The sequence below is a fragment of the Xenopus laevis genome, chromosome 5L, assembly GCF_017654675.1.
Source record: "Xenopus laevis strain J_2021 chromosome 5L, Xenopus_laevis_v10.1, whole genome shotgun sequence".
NCBI lineage: Eukaryota > Metazoa > Chordata > Amphibia > Anura > Pipidae > Xenopus > Xenopus laevis.
This window is the reverse complement of record NC_054379.1, coordinates 91,523,225-91,540,969: the sequence shown is the minus strand read 5'-3', so window position 1 is coordinate 91,540,969 and position 17,745 is coordinate 91,523,225. Positions and strand designations below refer to the sequence as shown.

General features: G+C 38.6%; 1 protein-coding gene across 15 annotated transcripts in view; it reads right to left on the bottom strand.

Moving 5' to 3' along the window:
• Positions 1 to 17,745, bottom strand: part of snap91.L (synaptosome associated protein 91kDa L homeolog) — a 63,764-nt gene that overhangs the window by 36,732 nt on the left and 9,287 nt on the right. For all 15 annotated transcript variants that reach the window (XM_041563045.1, XM_018263428.2, XM_018263431.2 and 12 more), the window contains 5 exons: positions 8,857 to 8,999; positions 7,534 to 7,609; positions 7,083 to 7,185; positions 6,908 to 7,001; positions 324 to 435 (listed from right to left, as the gene is read on the bottom strand). In XM_041563045.1, coding sequence (XP_041418979.1) covers positions 324 to 435; positions 6,908 to 7,001; positions 7,083 to 7,185; positions 7,534 to 7,609; positions 8,857 to 8,999 — 528 coding nt within the window. The remainder of the gene's footprint in view (positions 1 to 323; positions 436 to 6,907; positions 7,002 to 7,082; positions 7,186 to 7,533; positions 7,610 to 8,856; positions 9,000 to 17,745) is intronic.

The following is a 17,745-nucleotide window of genomic DNA, read 5'->3' as shown; positions in this document are numbered from 1 at the left end:
CATTGATATATAAGAAAGTAAAGAGGAACTTCTCTTCATTCAGTGCAGTTCCCAACATTTGGGCTATCTAATAGGACAATGGATCAGTGTAAGCTGGCCTTGCATGGGTATGACCATTTGTATGATGTCCCTCTATTCAGCCTACAGGCCCATCAGTTGGACACCATGGATGATTGCCCAGTGTATGGCCACCTATTTGCAAAACATTTGTCATTCTTTAAGTAAATAAGTGCTGCCAATGTATATAAATATATATTTGTATGTTATAGTTTGATTGAAATAGAGCTATACAATGTAAACATATAATCAAAACCGTTACTCACCTAATAAATTAATTATCCCATCATTATAACAAGCAAATAACTTGATAAGATCTTTAAAAAGAAGTGTAAAAGCAGCAGTTATAACACCATTTGTTAGTTCATTTGGATGCACCTGCAAAACAGAGAAAACAAAATGGAACAAATACACTGAAGTCCCCATTATACATAGAGACCACTGGAATCTTTAAAGTAACATTGCTACTAAATCTTATGCATGGAAGTCATTTTTGGTCTCAACGTGACTGAAACACCTGAAAACATGATCAATAGACTTTGCCTATAAGCTTTGCTATAGTTTTGTTTGTGGCTTTAGTAAAGCATTGTGTTGCCTTTCATCTGAGCTACAGGGACCTTCTTCACACTGAGCTTCATAAAGGGAAGGGAGAGTAATGGCATAGCTGGTACAGTAAACAACTTGCTTTGCATCTGACACCCTTAAAGACTGATAAGAATATCTTTAAAAATAATTAAATTTTTCAGCACTCCACCACCAATCACTCTAACCTGTGAGTAAGTTCTAATGAGTTGCATTAGAAAGTTTTGTCTTTAAATCAGTAACTTTAACCAAATTAATGATAGAGAAAAATGAATGAACTCTGCCTAATGTAGGGTGGCATATATTTTACCAAAACCCCCGCACAGCTTATTTTTTCCTAAAGGGGAACATTTGCATACTTTGCAAACACCACATCTCAAAAAATTAACAAGGTTATATAAATTTAAGCCTAACCCTATTTGGAACATTTTTCCTAGCTAAAGGCGATTGTTGGAGTTGCTATAAAATACATTTGTGAAATTGCTACATAATGATTAAATAAGTTCCAGTGTATGATAGCAGAGCCTATAAACTCAGCACACATCATCTCTGGTGATTACTATGTACAGTAGGTCTTCAGTGCATGTATTTTTTAGAGCTGGGTTGCCAGCTCATCTCTTTAATTACCATCACATGGTTTTCTGGTATCTGTATATTCTTATTGTATACTGGACCAGTGATCCAGAATGCTTGAGATTTGGGATTTTCCGGATAAGGGGTCTTTCTGTAATTTGGATTCCCATACTTTAAGTCTACTAAAAAATCATTTAAACATTAAATAAACCCGATAGGATTGTTTGGCCTCCAATAAGGATTTATTATATCTTAGGTGGGTCAAGTACAAGGTATTTTATTATTACAGAGTAAAGGAAATTTGTTTTAAAATTTGGCCTTCCCCTAATTCGAAGCTTTTTGGATAACAGGTTTTCAAATAATGGATCCCATACCTGTAGTTTCTAAATCATTTAGCCTTGCCTACATGTTGGAGTTGGGGGAGAAGTGAAACCTCTAAATAGCTTTAAAATAAATTCATATCAATCATATATAAGAAGGAGAACAAACTATTTTTTTCAGCAACTTTATTGCTGGCGTCATAATTCTGCCCTTGCATCAGCAGACTAACTGAAACCAAGCGCAAGATGGTCCCTGTAGCTTAGGTTAAACGAAAAACCCTGCTTTACAAAAGACATACTAAAAACCAATAACACAAAACTAAGATTATTATCTAAGAGCTATATGATGGTGGTAAATGTTCACAGACATCAGGGTCACTTTAAGTGCAATAATAGAACCTTCCATGCATTATGGTTTGTTTACATGTCTCTAAAATTAGGTTGGGGTAAAAAAAAAGAAATGCCTCTGTTTATTTCTGTGAAACATGAAACGTCTCTGATGCGGTTGCCTAAAACTGATTGCGTTATGTTTTACCTTAGTAACCAAGCCCTTTGTCTAAGGATTACTGAAAACTGCCTACTCTGCTTTTTTTATGTTCCATTTGGGCTCGGATATGAATTTCTACATTTCAATTTCCTGGTTGTGTGTGTTTGAGAAACGCCACAATGTTTCCACTGATATTGCATAGAAGTGTTCACAGCTTGTGGGCGTTTTAGCAACTGCCACTGAGCCTTAATGACAATTGACAGCTACACCATTTATTCGTTTGTGCGCCCTAGCATACATGCCGCATGACATCAGCATCACTGGGATACAGTTGCCAGTGCAATGGGCTTATTTAAGCACACGTCTTATCGCAGATTTTGCTCTGGCACATTGCAGTTCAAACATATAGAGGCATATTGAGTGGTGTTACCCTTATCAAATAAATTACATACAAAAGAACAAATCTTTATCTACTTTCAGCGGCTAGAAAGTCATAAGAAGAAAGGGTGGATCCATTTAAGTGCCAAAGAGGATTTTTTTAAACCATTCTGCTGATCTGGGTCAACCATGTCCATCTACACCCAGCCACACCACTGATCCATCAAACCCCCACCTTCTTCCTTCCTATTGGGACTTCCTGTTTACAAAAGCATTAAATGTGAAGTATACTGAAGCACATAAGAAAATAATACCTAGTGCTGTGGGCAGAAAATGACATACCGTATATACTCGCGTATAAGCCGAGTTTTTCAGCACCCAAAATGTGCTGAAAAACTCAAACTCGGCTTATACGCGGGTCATACCTCTGCTCTTCCCTCTGTCCTTCCCTCTGTCACCTCTGCCCCAGCCGGACTGCCTGTGACTGCCTGTGTCGCCGCCCGGAGCAGGTCCAGGAGCTCCGGGCGGCGCGTCCTTCCCTGCCGGCGTTCGCTTTCAAAATGGCGGCGCCCATGGCCGCCACGTGGGGCCGCTACCCACGTGGCGGCCATGGGCGCCGCCATTTTGAAAGCGAACGCCGGCAGGGAAGGACGCGCCGCCCGGAGCTCCTGGACCTGCTCCGGGCGGCGACACAGGCAGTCACAGGCAGTCCGGCTGGGGCAGAGGTGACAGAGGGAAGGACAGAGGGAAGAGCAGAGGTGACAGAGGGAAGGACAGAGGGAAGAGCAGAGGTGACAGAGGGAAGGACAGAGGGAAGAGCAGCCAGGGTGGGGAGAGCGACAGATGGGGGGGGAAGTGGCAGAGGGAAGCAAACATGAAATAGGGGTGGCAGAGGGAAGCAAACATGAAATCCGGTCGGCGACACAGTCAGTCACAGACAGTAACAGGTACCTGCCCAGTGTCCCCCAATTGTTGCGGCTGGGTCACATTCACATTTTGAAATCTGACATGGGGCCCCTAGGCTTATACACGAGTCAATACATTTTTCCAGTTTTCTTAGGTAAATTAGGTACCTCGGCTTATACACGGGTCGGCTTATACACGAGTATATACGGTAGTAAATACTACATAGGTCTACAAAAAATAGGTCTATCGGCTCATACTTATGAAATCAGTGCTCAAAGCATTACTGTATGCAAAGGTGTCGCTAACTAATTCATACTCTCTTCTGTTCTTGGAGACAAACTATTTTCACGAGTGACACTTTAAAAAAAAGTAGATTACATGCCACAAGCTAGGACATAAAATAAAATATTGCAGTTACCCTTACAGACAGTAACAATATATAGACTGACGAGGGCTGCATAAACCCTAATCCATTAAGGAGTGGATTATTTTCTAAATGAAATTTTGTCCCAAACCAAACAAGTCGCTTGGCATCTAATTACTGGAGCGCTGTCTCTGATGGATGGGAATTAATTACATTTTCTCCAGGAAGACACATGACTCATTCACCTCATGAGGCACGACAAGAGAAAATGATTGATTGGCCATTTCATTTACACAGTTGATAAAATAATTGAATAAATTGATAAAATAAGGAAATATATAGAAATGCTATTTGGTAGTAAAATGATAACCAGGGGTGTCAAAATTTGAAATGTATCAAATATTTTGTCCCAAGAAAAATATGTACATATGTTGGGGCTTGGTGCAAATTGTTTTCTTTTATTATATTGAATGGCTTACTGCAATTGGAGAGAAAACACCTGTATCTTTCACCTCTTCGTCCGCCTAAAGACTTGCATGGTATTCAATTTATCACCAGGGTGCTTTCACCATGAGGCATGTTAGCAGAATTGCCAGTTTTTATAAATGTTGCTAGTGATACTGCGCCACTGGTTTTACAGGCCAAATAGGTAAATTATGTTAAGAGGAAGGGGGGGGGTAGAGGGTTGCCAACAGGTCAGCTGCCACAGGCAATAGAATAAGTCAGAAACATATCGGTTTATCATCTACACACTTGCTCATTAAGGTTTATGGAAAATAGAATACAAAATTGGGTAAAGAGTGAAAGAAAATAAATGTATACATTTGGCTAGGGAAAGGCAGGTGAGAGAGAAGGGGAAACAGAGAGTTTCATATGGGCAGAGGGGGGGAAGGTAAAAAAATGTATCATAGAGAAAGAAGACAAAAGAGAATGGTAGATTGGAAATGGAGAAAGAGAAGCAACAAGCTCAGTGTAAAACAGAAAAAGCAGATACACTATATGCAAATCAAGGACACAAGACATAATAGGAAAAAACTAACAAAAGGAGATCAGAAGAAAGAATGGAGGTATAATAATATAATAGAGTTTCCTTAATAAATAGAAAATAATATTGTTTATACAAATTAATATATCACATGGAGTGAACTCATTGGTGGGCAGGGGTGACCATTTACTTGGTTCCCCTTACATACTAGAGCTAGAGCCAGTTAATCTTCTTGTGACTTAAGGTGGCTATACATGGGCAGATCTGCTTGTTTGGAGAAGTAGCCAAATGACTGGGTCACAAAACCTGGGAATACTGGCAGTCAAGGTGAGGATCAAATCAACGAATCAATACAGTCTTCGATCCGACAGGATTTTTAAACCTGCCAGATCGACTTTTGGCTGATTTTCAGTCGGATATCTTTTGGGGCAGCCCCATACACTGACCAATAAGCTGTTTTTTTCAGCCTGTGCCACCTTAAGGCAACAAATGTTTTTTTGAGTAGCTGGTAGTACCAGTGGCGGAACTACCGGGGGATTAGGGGGTGCGATTGGGCCAGGGCCCCCCGGCAGCTTGCGCACTGGTGTTATCCGCCCACAGTGGGCGATTTCTGGCCAGATAATCTTGTACGGAGGGGGGCGGGGGGCCCAGCTGAACGTCCCGCACCAGGACCCACCCCCTCCAGTTACGTTACTGGAAGTTACCCTTACGAATTCACTTCTAACATCTACAGGCTATCATGCAGGCCATAGCGATATTTGCTTGCTGAGCATCGACAGTCATGGAAACAAGAATGCAAATAGAACCCATCAAATCTCACACATGTGAGAGAATGCAAGAAAGCAGTTTGGCATTATTTCGTTCGTTCAGTGGGTTATGTGCTTTGAAATGCCAATTAAAATGGTTTTAGAAAAGATTAAGGTAAGCAGGGGATTACAAAGAATGTAACTCAAACTGATTCAAATTTCTCTCAAGGTAATTTTAACATTACCTAAAAAATAATAATTCCAAAACACAAACATTTACACTTTGCACAGGCATTAAAGGAGAAGGAAAGGTTAAAACTAAGTAAGCCTTATCAGAAAGGTCCATCTAAATATACCAGTAAACCCTCAAAGTAATGCTGCTCTGAGTCCCCTGTCAAAAGAATAACTGCATTTCTTTCCTTCTATTGTGTACACATGGGCTTCTGTATCAGACTTCCTGCCTTCAGCTAAAACCTCATTGCCCTGGGCAAGAGCATGCTCAGTTTGCTCCTCTCCCCCTGTCCCCTCCCTTCTCTACTGTAATCTGAGCCCAGAGCAGGGAGAGACTCAGGCAGGAAGTGATGTCACACCATGTTAATACTGCAGCTCCTATCCTAAACAAACAGAGAGTTTCTAGAGCTTTTTACTCAGGTATGGTAAAACATTCTACAGAATAAATATAGCATTCTAGCTTGCACTATTGCAGCTAATCTATTGGCAATAAAATGCCTCCGTAGCTTTCCTTCTCCTTTAAGGGCATTCCATATACAAATTCACTAATACACTGCACCAAGGATTACACAAACAGTATATTATACATGTAGTGCTACATTGACTAAGGAGCTTGGAACAATGACAAACGGGCTCAGACCAAATATTATTTAGGGTACAATTTAGGGACAATATCCATTTACTCTCAAGTCAAGCTTGATGGTCAGTTAGGATGAGATTTGGGTAAAAACACATTTGCTTTCATAGATATTCTCAGAACCATGGATATGGCATAAATAAAATATACATAAATATCTTTCTAATAAAGTAACATTCTTTTGAGTTAAATGGGGCCCTGACCAAAGTTTTGACATCCAAGGAGAGCTTCAACTGAAAAAGCCAACCATTACACTAGGCATAGCAAGCCTCCATAAATACTGTTTTAGACCTAGGGTAATGACACATAGTAAGATCTGTAGTCCATGGTTAAATCAGCACGTATTATCTCCCGAAAATGACTTGCCATAGCATAACATTAGGATTGCCACAAGTAAAACATATCACTTGAGGCTGAATTGTGGGAATTTGCCTCCCATTTTCCCATGATTAAGCCAGGTTGCAGCAAGTAATATATTTCACTTGCATCAGTCCTAATGTTATGCTATGGCATGTGATATTTAAGAGATTTGTTGCCTGCAGTACCGCAGATTTAAATGCGGGCATCTAATCGATTAAAGCGATTTTCAAGTGAATCACAACTTGTAGAGTCAGATGTTAAAACATGGCTCGCTTACTTACATCGAACTCAAGCAAGGCATCAATTTGCCCTTGTAGTATTGGCATGCCCTTTAGCAACTTCTCTGGAAGCATTGTCCTCATGACACCTTCAGCCCTGGAAACAGAGCACATGTTAAACTCATAGCATGATACAGTCTACTGCTGCAGTTAATAAGGATACAAACATACTGCATACCCCTTTTTTACTCTTGCAAAGTCAAATGCCATTTGTCTGTAGGAAAAGGCTTTTTCGTTGAGGTACCTACTGTACCGCCGTATAAATGTTGACATATCATAACCTAGAGGGAAACACAAACACAAAGTGGTAAAAATTGCATGGCCCCGGGTTGCCCAGAGACATTCAAGGTTTTGGAGGTGGTTGAGGTCATGGCTCAGGGGTTCCTTAACCACATACTTTTTTCCCCCTTCTTTATTTTCCTCTTCCCTACATCTCTGTACTTTGGAAGTAGAGAGTAAAATAAGACACTTCGTAAAAAAACAGGTATAGAATCTAGTATCTGAAAGTTTTATGTAACATTTAATAAACTTTGTTTACAAAATCTTTGTTTTAGTAAACTGTTCAGCTAGAGAAATATCTGAATGATCTGGTGTGGAGGGACAAGTAAAAAAAAAAGACTGTTTCTTACCGTGTGAGCCACTTTTATCCAAGAAATTACTAAGGTTAAAGAGTGTGTTCCGAGATGCCAGATATTGTATAAACCTCTGTAAAATAAAAATAAAAATAAAACACATTGAAATTTCAAACTGATATATCATTTCACAAGGCATGTAATATAAGGGATCATAAAACTGAGGGCACATTGGGTGTCTTCTAGGATAGTCTCCTGTGACAACCATTTGCCTCATTTTCAATAGAGACTTGGAATTGCTTGGAATTCTACCGTATTTTTTTTGTTTACACTGTAATGTAAATAGTGTATTAAAATCATATAATCAGATTAAAAGTTTTAAGCACTGTGACAAACCACAGCACAGTTAAAGATGGCATACACTATAAAATCTGCTTGTGTGGTGCTGTTGCAATAAGCTGATTGTTACCTGATTTGGCCACCTATATATATATATATATATATATATATATATATATATATATATAGAAGTTCAAAGAAAACACTCACGCCATTGACCATCAGATGTATTTCAAAGTGTTTTTATTTGTGCATGGTGCATGGTGTAACTATTATCGATTAATTGGTCAGCACCCGGCGAGAATATTTCTGAATGGTGAGTGCCGTTTGATCCTGCTTATATATATATATATATATATATATATATATATATATATATATATATATATATATATAAATATATTTCTCCAATGAGTGTCCGCACTCCAAGGCAATATAGATAAAGAGAGGGGAGCACAGTAATTTTGCATACACCAATATATATATATATATATATATATATATATATATATATATATATATATATATATATATATATATATATATATATATATATATATATATATATATATATATATATATATATATACACCAATAGTTTCCAAACCAGCACTCCCTTTAGTGAGTGCATGGGACCCTCTAAATGGCCTGCAGAACTGGTCTAGAGGGGCACAGATGGCATATTTTATTAGCTTGGTTAAAGCCAACTTTACACCATTTTTGGTGCCAACAGGAAAAATTCAGCCCTTAAAGTTAATACGCAGATATTGACAACCACAGATTAGTATGCTTCCCCACAACTTTCCTTTGGGCAAGCTACACCCTTGTACTTATCGTTGCTGTCTGGCAGGAGAAATAGACACTTGTCTCCCCATATCTTTTGAACAGTTTATTTAGCAATTTATAGAAGAGCGAACAACAAGACATTACTACTGTTGTTGTCCATGGTGCCTATGAAATGATACAGCGAAAGTTTTAAGAGATAAAACTGATTGAGCTTCTTTTTCACCTGCTCAGATTCATGCTATTCAATGCTCTTACCTCATTACCATGAACCATTAGGTGATGAGTTGTGATTAATGCTTTGAAAACAACGACCCAGCTGCTATTTGTAGCTCGTTCAAACAGTGTGTCTGCCATCTGAGGAATATTGACATTTGTCTCATTGGTGGCTTGAATTAAGTCTGTAAGAAAAAAACAAATCAGTGAAATCAGGCTACAGTTAGCAATCCTATTTAGAGCTTTTAATACCTTGGACATGTCATTGAGACCATTAACTAATGCTGGACTGCAGTTGCCATTGGGCTGCATATGAGGCAACATGTGGCACCTCTCTGAGAAAGTGTCACAATTACAGTAGTAGTAAGCGTTACATTTTTGGCACGTTAAAGAACATATGGTATTATTTCTACACATATTTCAGTAAATAAAGAAGACTTTAAACTGCACTACTGCCTTCCACTGACTTCATTAAGACCCACCTGATATCATTAGTACATGCCTAAAACAGGGGCAAGAGTTATCTGGGCAAGAACTGTTGGCACTAGCATAGTGGTTGAAATACACCAATCAAGAAAATGCCATATATTCATCTATTCCCAGGAGGCAACACAATATGCAACAATAAAATAAGTATAAAATAATACATTTCAGCTATTCTCTCTGCCAAAGAGAATACACACCACAACCCTTATGCTCTGGGGAGAAGCATTCTCTCGTGTTATTTACTATAGGGCACACAGGCAGATTCAGGGAGATTAGTCGCCCGGTGACAAATCTGCTCTTCTTTGGGGCAACTAATCTCCCCGAACTGCCTTCCTCCAGCTGTAGTGAAAATCTCTGATGGGAAGGCACTCGTTTCCTCGTGAGGCAACTTCGGGTGACTTCGGAAAACGAATAGATCCGAGTGCCTTCCCGCCAGCGATTTGAAGATCCAAATTTACGAAAAGATCAGTTATCCAGAAAACCCCAGGTCCCGAACATTCTGGAAACAGCTCCCATACCAGGATTATGTATGTGCAAAGCACTATTGCCTTCCTTAATGTATTAATTTAAACAATAAATATATTTGCAAATAACTTTTAAAACAATTTACTCTGAGATGCATATTTGCCTACCACTAGGGTTGCCACCTTTTCCAGAAAAAAATACCAGTCTTCCTATATATTTATATTTTTTCCCTATTAATAACATTGGGATCAACTATTATTTTTACCGGCCAGACCAGTAAAATACCGGCCAGGTGGCATCCCTACCTACCACACACAGTGGTCTTTTTTGCATAATGAAAGAACTCACAATACAGAATTGTTAACTGTTGATCTTTGTAACTACAATGTTTAATGAAAGCAGTATTTGTTTACTCATTTTTATTAATTGCACTGGTGGTTCTGAAATAACGTTGCACGTGTGGACAAGCATGGAAGACAGTGAATTGAACTCTTGGCTAAGAGGAGACCTGGCCTCTGCTACATTGTTTCAAGAGTTAGGTTCAGCAGCATGGAAAGGGTGGTCAGCAGCATGGAAAGGGTGGGGGGGGGGAAATAATGCTTTTAACTTCAATTACAACTGACTTTAAAAACTGAATAGTGTTTATGAATGTATCACCTTTATGAAACCTTAACCCTCCATTTGTTTGTGAAAATTTCACTTGTAGTCAGGGCAGGCCAGTTGGAAAAGAGGCCCATGAGGAGTTAAATGTGCCCTATGGAGAGAGAATGCAGCACAGGTATGGCTTTGTTAGTATATAATGCTCATCAGATCTTTTTTTTTGTAAAACTAATTGGCTTCCACGTCTTGCTTCAGTTTAGTGAGAAAAAGTTATGACTGAAAGATTCAGCAATTACACCCACACTAAAAAGTCCTTCTATAAAAAGGTTGAAAATAAAATGTGCAAACATTTCAACAAGTAACTGATATTTTCACAGCGTGGATCTATGTCTGGAACTAAATTCCAGGGAACAAACTTACAGACTGAAAAAAATAATATGCAACAGTATGCCCTATTCATAGGTACACAAATTGAACAAGTTCTGCTACAATCTAATCTAATTACCCAGTTTTTATTTTTAAATGTACTGTTCCTTTTGGACAGGCATTTCCAAAGTCAGGCCCGCGGGCCAATTGCGGCGCATTTTCAAATTTACAGCGGCCCTCAGCCTCCATCATGAAATTAATAATAATGTGCCCCCCCAGCACAGTGTGAACAAGAATTGTGTAGCCGTACCAGTAATATTTGGGCACATTAGTGAAATGATCTGCCACTTGGTCTATACTGCTGCCTGTGTGCTGAAGGTGTTAGCAATAGACACATACTGGCACGTAGTGATGCGCCGCTTCATATACTTCTTTATGGCTGAAGGTGCAATAGACGTACTGATGTGCCAGTACAGTAAAATAAAGAAGTATGCGAGAGCAGAGCGTCACTACGTGCCAGTATGTGTATATTAGTGATGTGCGGGTCAGGGTTTCCCTGACCTGCACCCGACCCTAACCTGCCCTGCTACGACCCGCGCCTGCCTGCACTCGCTTCAGGGGGTCTTTTATAGACCCGCGCCGCCGATGACGGCACAATGACGTCACAAAAGGGGCGGGGCAAGCAGACTCGAGACTTTAAAACCGGAAGTCGGATGCCGGCATTTGAAGGTGGCAAGGAGCACTGCGAGGTCTACCCGAACCGCCCGTCCCGCGGGTATCGGGTCGGCCCGCACATCACTAATGTCTATTGCCAAAACCTTCAGCACACAGGCAGCAGTATAGACCAAGTGGCAGATCATTTCACTAATGTGCCCAAATATTACTGCTACGGCTACGTGATTCCTTGTTTAAATGAGTTAAATTATGTTAATGGTTCAAAGAATGTCAGGCTGAATGTTTGGCCCCCACACATTTTCACCTCACCAAATCTGGCCCTCGTTGCAAAAAGTTTGGACACCCCTGCTTTTGGGTAAGGTCACACCTGGAGATTCAGGGAGATTTAGTCACCTGGCAACTAATCTCCTCTTCTTTGGAGGCGGCTAATCTCCCCGAACGATTTCTCCCTGATATTGGGACAGCTCCATCCACTATATATTTTCCTTTTCCTAACTTTTATTCTACAGAAATTTGAGCACTTTAATTAATTATTTTTTTCTTTTTATTTAATCAATTAGGAAAGAAGTTGATTAGCACTGACACTTTATTTAAATATTTCTGTGGTATTCAATTCAAGTATAAACACCAACATATAGGAGGTCAAATTGAGTTGATGAATTTAATTTATTATATATTGTAATGTTTTAAAATCATATATTGATTTAGCACAATTTACGCAATTGCACTTTATTTTTAACTAATTTGCCTGGAATAGAGGTTAGGAATTGCAGGGTACTCTATTTCTTATCTAGTGAAAATAATTGTACCTGCAAGGGAATCACTTTTTCTAGTAGGGAGAAGTCAGGCAGGAGTAAACAGCAACAAACATTTTGAATATGGCCTAGTTCCAATACAAAATACAAGACCTCCTTATTTAAATATCTATTCCCTTTGGGAACTTTTCTCTGAGCAAGATTAATACTGGACTAATATCCACAGTGCATAAACAGCCATTTGACACTAAATGTTTCCCCCTTCAATCCTACTCACTTGATAAATGAGATATTTTGGTACAGGTTTAGATATGTAGATGTAAACTGCAAATTTACAGGCAATTGCCATACTGATAAACTTTACAGAAACCTTTTTGACTTTGGAACAAAAGATTGTTAAATTATGCCTCTGTCGATTGTATCCTTGTTCTATGTATACTTTTCTGCAAATTAAAGAACTGCCTCCTATTATGTACTTAGAGGGGCCAAGCAGTACTGATGCTCACTGGTCTTTGTTCCTATCAAGGTTGATATGTTTACATCTGGGATTCAAAAACATGCAGGTCAATTATACACTTATATACAGTACAGTATCAAAGGTTCAAATTGTAAAGTTTGTAAGGTTTTCTATACCTCTAATAAACTCACAACCAGGGGCACTCCGCCAATGAGGCGAGCTGAGCTGCTGGCCTCAGGCAGCAGCACCAGAGAGGATTCCAGGGGTGGCAAAAAGACGCTCCTGCACCTTTAAGAGCCGAATTTCTGGTTTTTAAACCGGAAATTTGGCTGTACTATTGCGAGAGCGCAATAGTGTTCCTGCCTCCCCTCCCGACAGGTAAATCGGCGAGGGGGGGTGGCATTGCAGGAGCCACCTCAGGCGGCTCCTTCGTCAGAAACGGCGCTGCTCACAACTCAAATGTTTCTTTATTTATGTAAAAAACAGTGTAATCGGGGTGAAAAACTTGAATTCTCAAATTGATAGAGTTTTCGGGAAAAAAAACTCGAATCACTCAAATTTATCTACTTTTGAGCGAAACAAAACAAATAAAAAGAAAATCATGAAGGCTACAAACGTGTCATTGACTTCTACATGACCTTGACAGGTTTTAGCTGTAGTATTTTCTGATTCTTATTCTGTATTTTCTGACTATACAGTAGTCCAGTGCTTCACTAGCAGATCCCTTCAACAAGCATGAGAGAGCATATGATGAGATTAGAAGTAAGAAGGCCCCATCTTAAAGCAATAGAAACAGCAAAAACATAAAAGTGTAATTAAAATATAATGTACTAAGAGGTGATCCGTATTCTCCTGATTTAAGAGGGAGGTATTCTCTTGGTGCTTTCTCCACCACCTAATAACGCTTCTGCCTCACATTTCTGATTTCATGGCAAAGCCCAATCAATGCGCACATGGCTAGATTTCAGGCTGAAAAGATAAATGCATTTTTGGCTGAAATCTGCACTAAGTTTTAATATGATCTTATCCAAAGTCAGATCTGCCCAGGAATTCACTGCTACCTTTGAAATGCTCTATTTTTCACATCTATGTAAAATGTTGTTGTAACCTCAAAATGGGTTTGCCACAAAACTGATGAATCTTGAAAACCCACATAAAGTTAAGCAAACAACAGCCATGCTATATTTCGACCTTAGAAAAATGTCCTGAAGTCCATACCTGGAAGACATTATAACTAATCTACACTTTGATCTGCATAGTGAAATGAAATTAGATGGATTAGTATATCTTTAAGTAAGAAAGATTATAAAAGTAACCAGCTACATAATGGCTTCCATTCATCGGGGCAAATTCACTATGCGCCGAAGTGCCTAACGCTAGCGTCAATTCGCTAGCGTTGGGCATTTTCGTTACTTCGCAAATTCACTAACGGACGCTGGCGTAACTTCGCTGGTGTAACTTCGCACCCTTACGCCTGGCGAATTTGCGCAACGGACGTAACTACGCAAATTCACTAACGCGCGCATTGTTCTGAACGCTACCTTTTACACTAGACTTCCTTCGTCACCTCAGACCAGGCGAAGCGAAATAGAGTAGATAGGGATTTCTTCAAAAAAAGTTTACATTTTTTCTAAGTCCCAAAAAACGCTGGCGTTTTTTCTATATTATGGGTGATAGGCTGAAAAAGATCGAAAACATTTTTGGGGCTCCCCTCCTTCCCCCCTACATTTCCTAACTCATGGCAACTTAACTATACAGTGGACACATGTGTAGGGCAAAATAAAAATGTTATTTGATGTATTGAAGGTTTCCCAGGCATTTGTAGTGCTGCTACATATTCCTCCATTGAAATTTGAATTTCGCGCCGTATGCAAATTAACCATCGCTAGCGTAACTTCGCTTCGCTTAGCAAATCAACGCTAGCGCAACTTCGCAACGTTACTCTACCCCTGAGCGCAACTTCGGATTTTAGTGAATTTGCGAAGCGCTGGCGCAACTACGAATCTTAGTGAATGTCCCACATTGTCTTTGAGTTTTCTTATGAGTGACAACTTTTGTCCTCAATAGTGTGAAGACACATTTACTGAAACATAAAGTGAATGTGGCATTTCTTGTTTTATGAAAATACCTAAAAAAGAATCTGACATTGATCAAATAATATCTTTAATATTACAAAAAGAGAAGTTAGGGCAGATGTATCAAAATGTGAGTATAGAGCTTAATAAATAAAAACTCCCCACCCCCCATGTTCTATTCATTCCTATGAGATTTTTGGAATTTAATTTTTCAATGGGTGAAAATTAGAACTCGCCCTTTGTTACAAACGGTTCTAAAAATCCCGTAGGAATGAATAGAACGTGATAGTTATTAAGCTCTATACTACATTTTGATAAATCTGCCCCTTAATATCCTAATTGGAGAGTTGCCTATTCCAATTAGAGTTATGGAAAACTGTATACTTTATTGAAACTATTTAAATGCAGAATTCATCTATTTATGCGTTTTCTTGCCATCATTTTGTCATTTAGAAGTGACCATGTAGACACACACACACACACACGCAAAAACATGAAGATAACAATATATGGGATACAAGGTTCTTTGGAACTTAATGATATTAACATCATCTCCAATATATTCACAGGAATTTGAGTTACATTATCTACTGTATATTCTCTGAGATTTAAGTTTTGTATCCATGCTTGAGATTGCAACTGGTTTCTACAATTATGTGTGTGTAAAATACCAGGATCTTAAAGGAAAACTATACCCCCAAAACAAATACTTATAGATAGTTTATAGCAAATTAAGTGGCATATTAAAGAATCTCACCAAACTTCTATATATATTTAAGTAAATATTGCCATTTTACATCTCTTGCCTTGAACCACCATTTATCCATTGAACCACCATTTTGTGATGGTCTGTGTGCTGCCTCATAGATCATCTGACCAGAAATGCTACAACTGTAACAGGAAGAAATGTGGAAGCAAAAGACAGAACTCTGTCTTTTAACTGGCTCGTGTGACCTAACATGTATGATTTATTTATGTTCACCGTCAGTCCTACAATCCCAGGGGGCGGCCCTTATTTTTCAAAATTTTTCTATCCATGATTACCCAATGGCACATCCTACTAAAAAAGTATATTATTATGAAAATGGTTTGTTTACATGAAGCAGGGTTTTACATATGTTTTATTCAATATATATTTATTGAGACATACATTGTTCAGGGGGTACAGTTTTCAAATACAGTGATTCTTTTATAGCCCACAATAATTTAAAACTCATTTGCACTAGGGGGATCATATGTAGTTACTTCAAACATCACAGAGAAGTACACACACTGTGTGGGTTGTATTCTTGTTGAAGAAATTGATTGCACACAGCGGCAAACATTCAAGCAATTGCCATGTCATAGTCATGCCTCCAGCCATTGTCTATCCCATTATGCGACAACAGCAAACTCTTTCTGTAAATACAGCAAACAATCAGTAGTGGATTATCATAGGATCTATCAGCTGGATCCTATATACTATCATCAGGTAGAAAGGAGGTTCAAAGTTTGCTGTGCTTTCAGTAATTATAGGGGGTTGTTCTCCTTTAAATTACCTTTTAGTATGATGCAGAAAGTCAATTTGACATTGGTTTTCATTATTTATTGTTTGCAGTTTCCATGATATTTAACTTGTTATTCAGCAGCTCTCCAGTTTTCAATTTCAGCAATCTGGTTGGTAGGGTCCATTACCCTATCAACCATGCACTGATCTGAATTAGAGACTGGAAAATCAATAGGAAATGGCCTGAACAGAAAGATTAGTAGTGACAAGTAGCAACAACAACATACAGATACTGTATGTTGTACTGATGGCCATCCCATAATTTGGAGCTTTCTGGATAACGGGTTTCCAGATAACATATCCTATAGTAGTATTTATAGCCTTACAGAGAATTTGTTTGTAGATGGGGTCAGTGATCCCATTTGAAAGGTGCAAAAAGTCAGGACAAGAAGGCCTATAAAAGAAAAGAATGAAGGTCAAACAATAGGTTACCAGAATTTGCCATTCTATAACATACTAAAAGTTAACCTAAAGGGGAACCATAACAGCATGTTCATTCAAATACAGCGTTATTACAAAATAACTGTAATAAAAATTGCACATACCACTTAATTTTAAAGGTGAACATACACTTTGAAAAACAAAGAAGATACATTAGGTTCAGAAAAGCCGTACACAGACACCATTTTAATACTTTCACCCGAATGATTAGGTCTAGCTTTAATACAAAACATATCACCATCAAAAGAACTTGTTTTAGTTCTACAATGTATCTACAAAATTATTGTTATAAAACCATATAAATACACATTGCCTGAGCATCAAGTTTACCAGCAAGGAAACAAGACTACAACAAATAGAAGTAACATGGATAAGGTGTCTAGATTCAATATACCCTAATTGGCTGAATGAGTATTTAAGCTTTCAGTGTTTTCTATAAAGTTCAACTATGCAATTTACTCTTTGCAAATATAATTGAATGCAGCAGACTCATTGAAGCAGATCTCTTGCTGTTAGTTATTTTTATCATTGTGTACACATAAAAGTAGTACATATGTTCACTGTAAAACACTATTGCAACATTACTACTAATTGACAGAACAATAGCGGAAGCAATGCTCATGACTGTTAGGGGAATAACAAACATGCATCATCCAGAACAGAGAGACTTGGAAGAGGTGAACTCTCTCCTCGTATGTGCAGGGTTAAAATATTAGTACTACAGGTATGGGACCTGTTATGCAGAATGTTTAGGACCTGGGGTTTTCCTGCTAAGGCGTACTTCAGTAATTTAGACAATCATTCCTAAAGTTGGCAGATTTATTAAGAGTCAAGTTGTGTTTTCCACCAAAACATTTAAGTTTTTGAGTCAAAAAAAAAAAGTTTCGGTTTAAAAAAAACCCCAGAATTTTTAAGATTTATTATACCCCGAACCAAATAGTTTGAATGCGAAAATACACCATCTAAAACATGTCGAGGTCATGTAAAAGTCAATGGCAGAGGTCCCTTGAACCAATTGAAGTTGTTAATAGCTTTTTCTGCGGAAAAGTCGATTAACTAACCCCT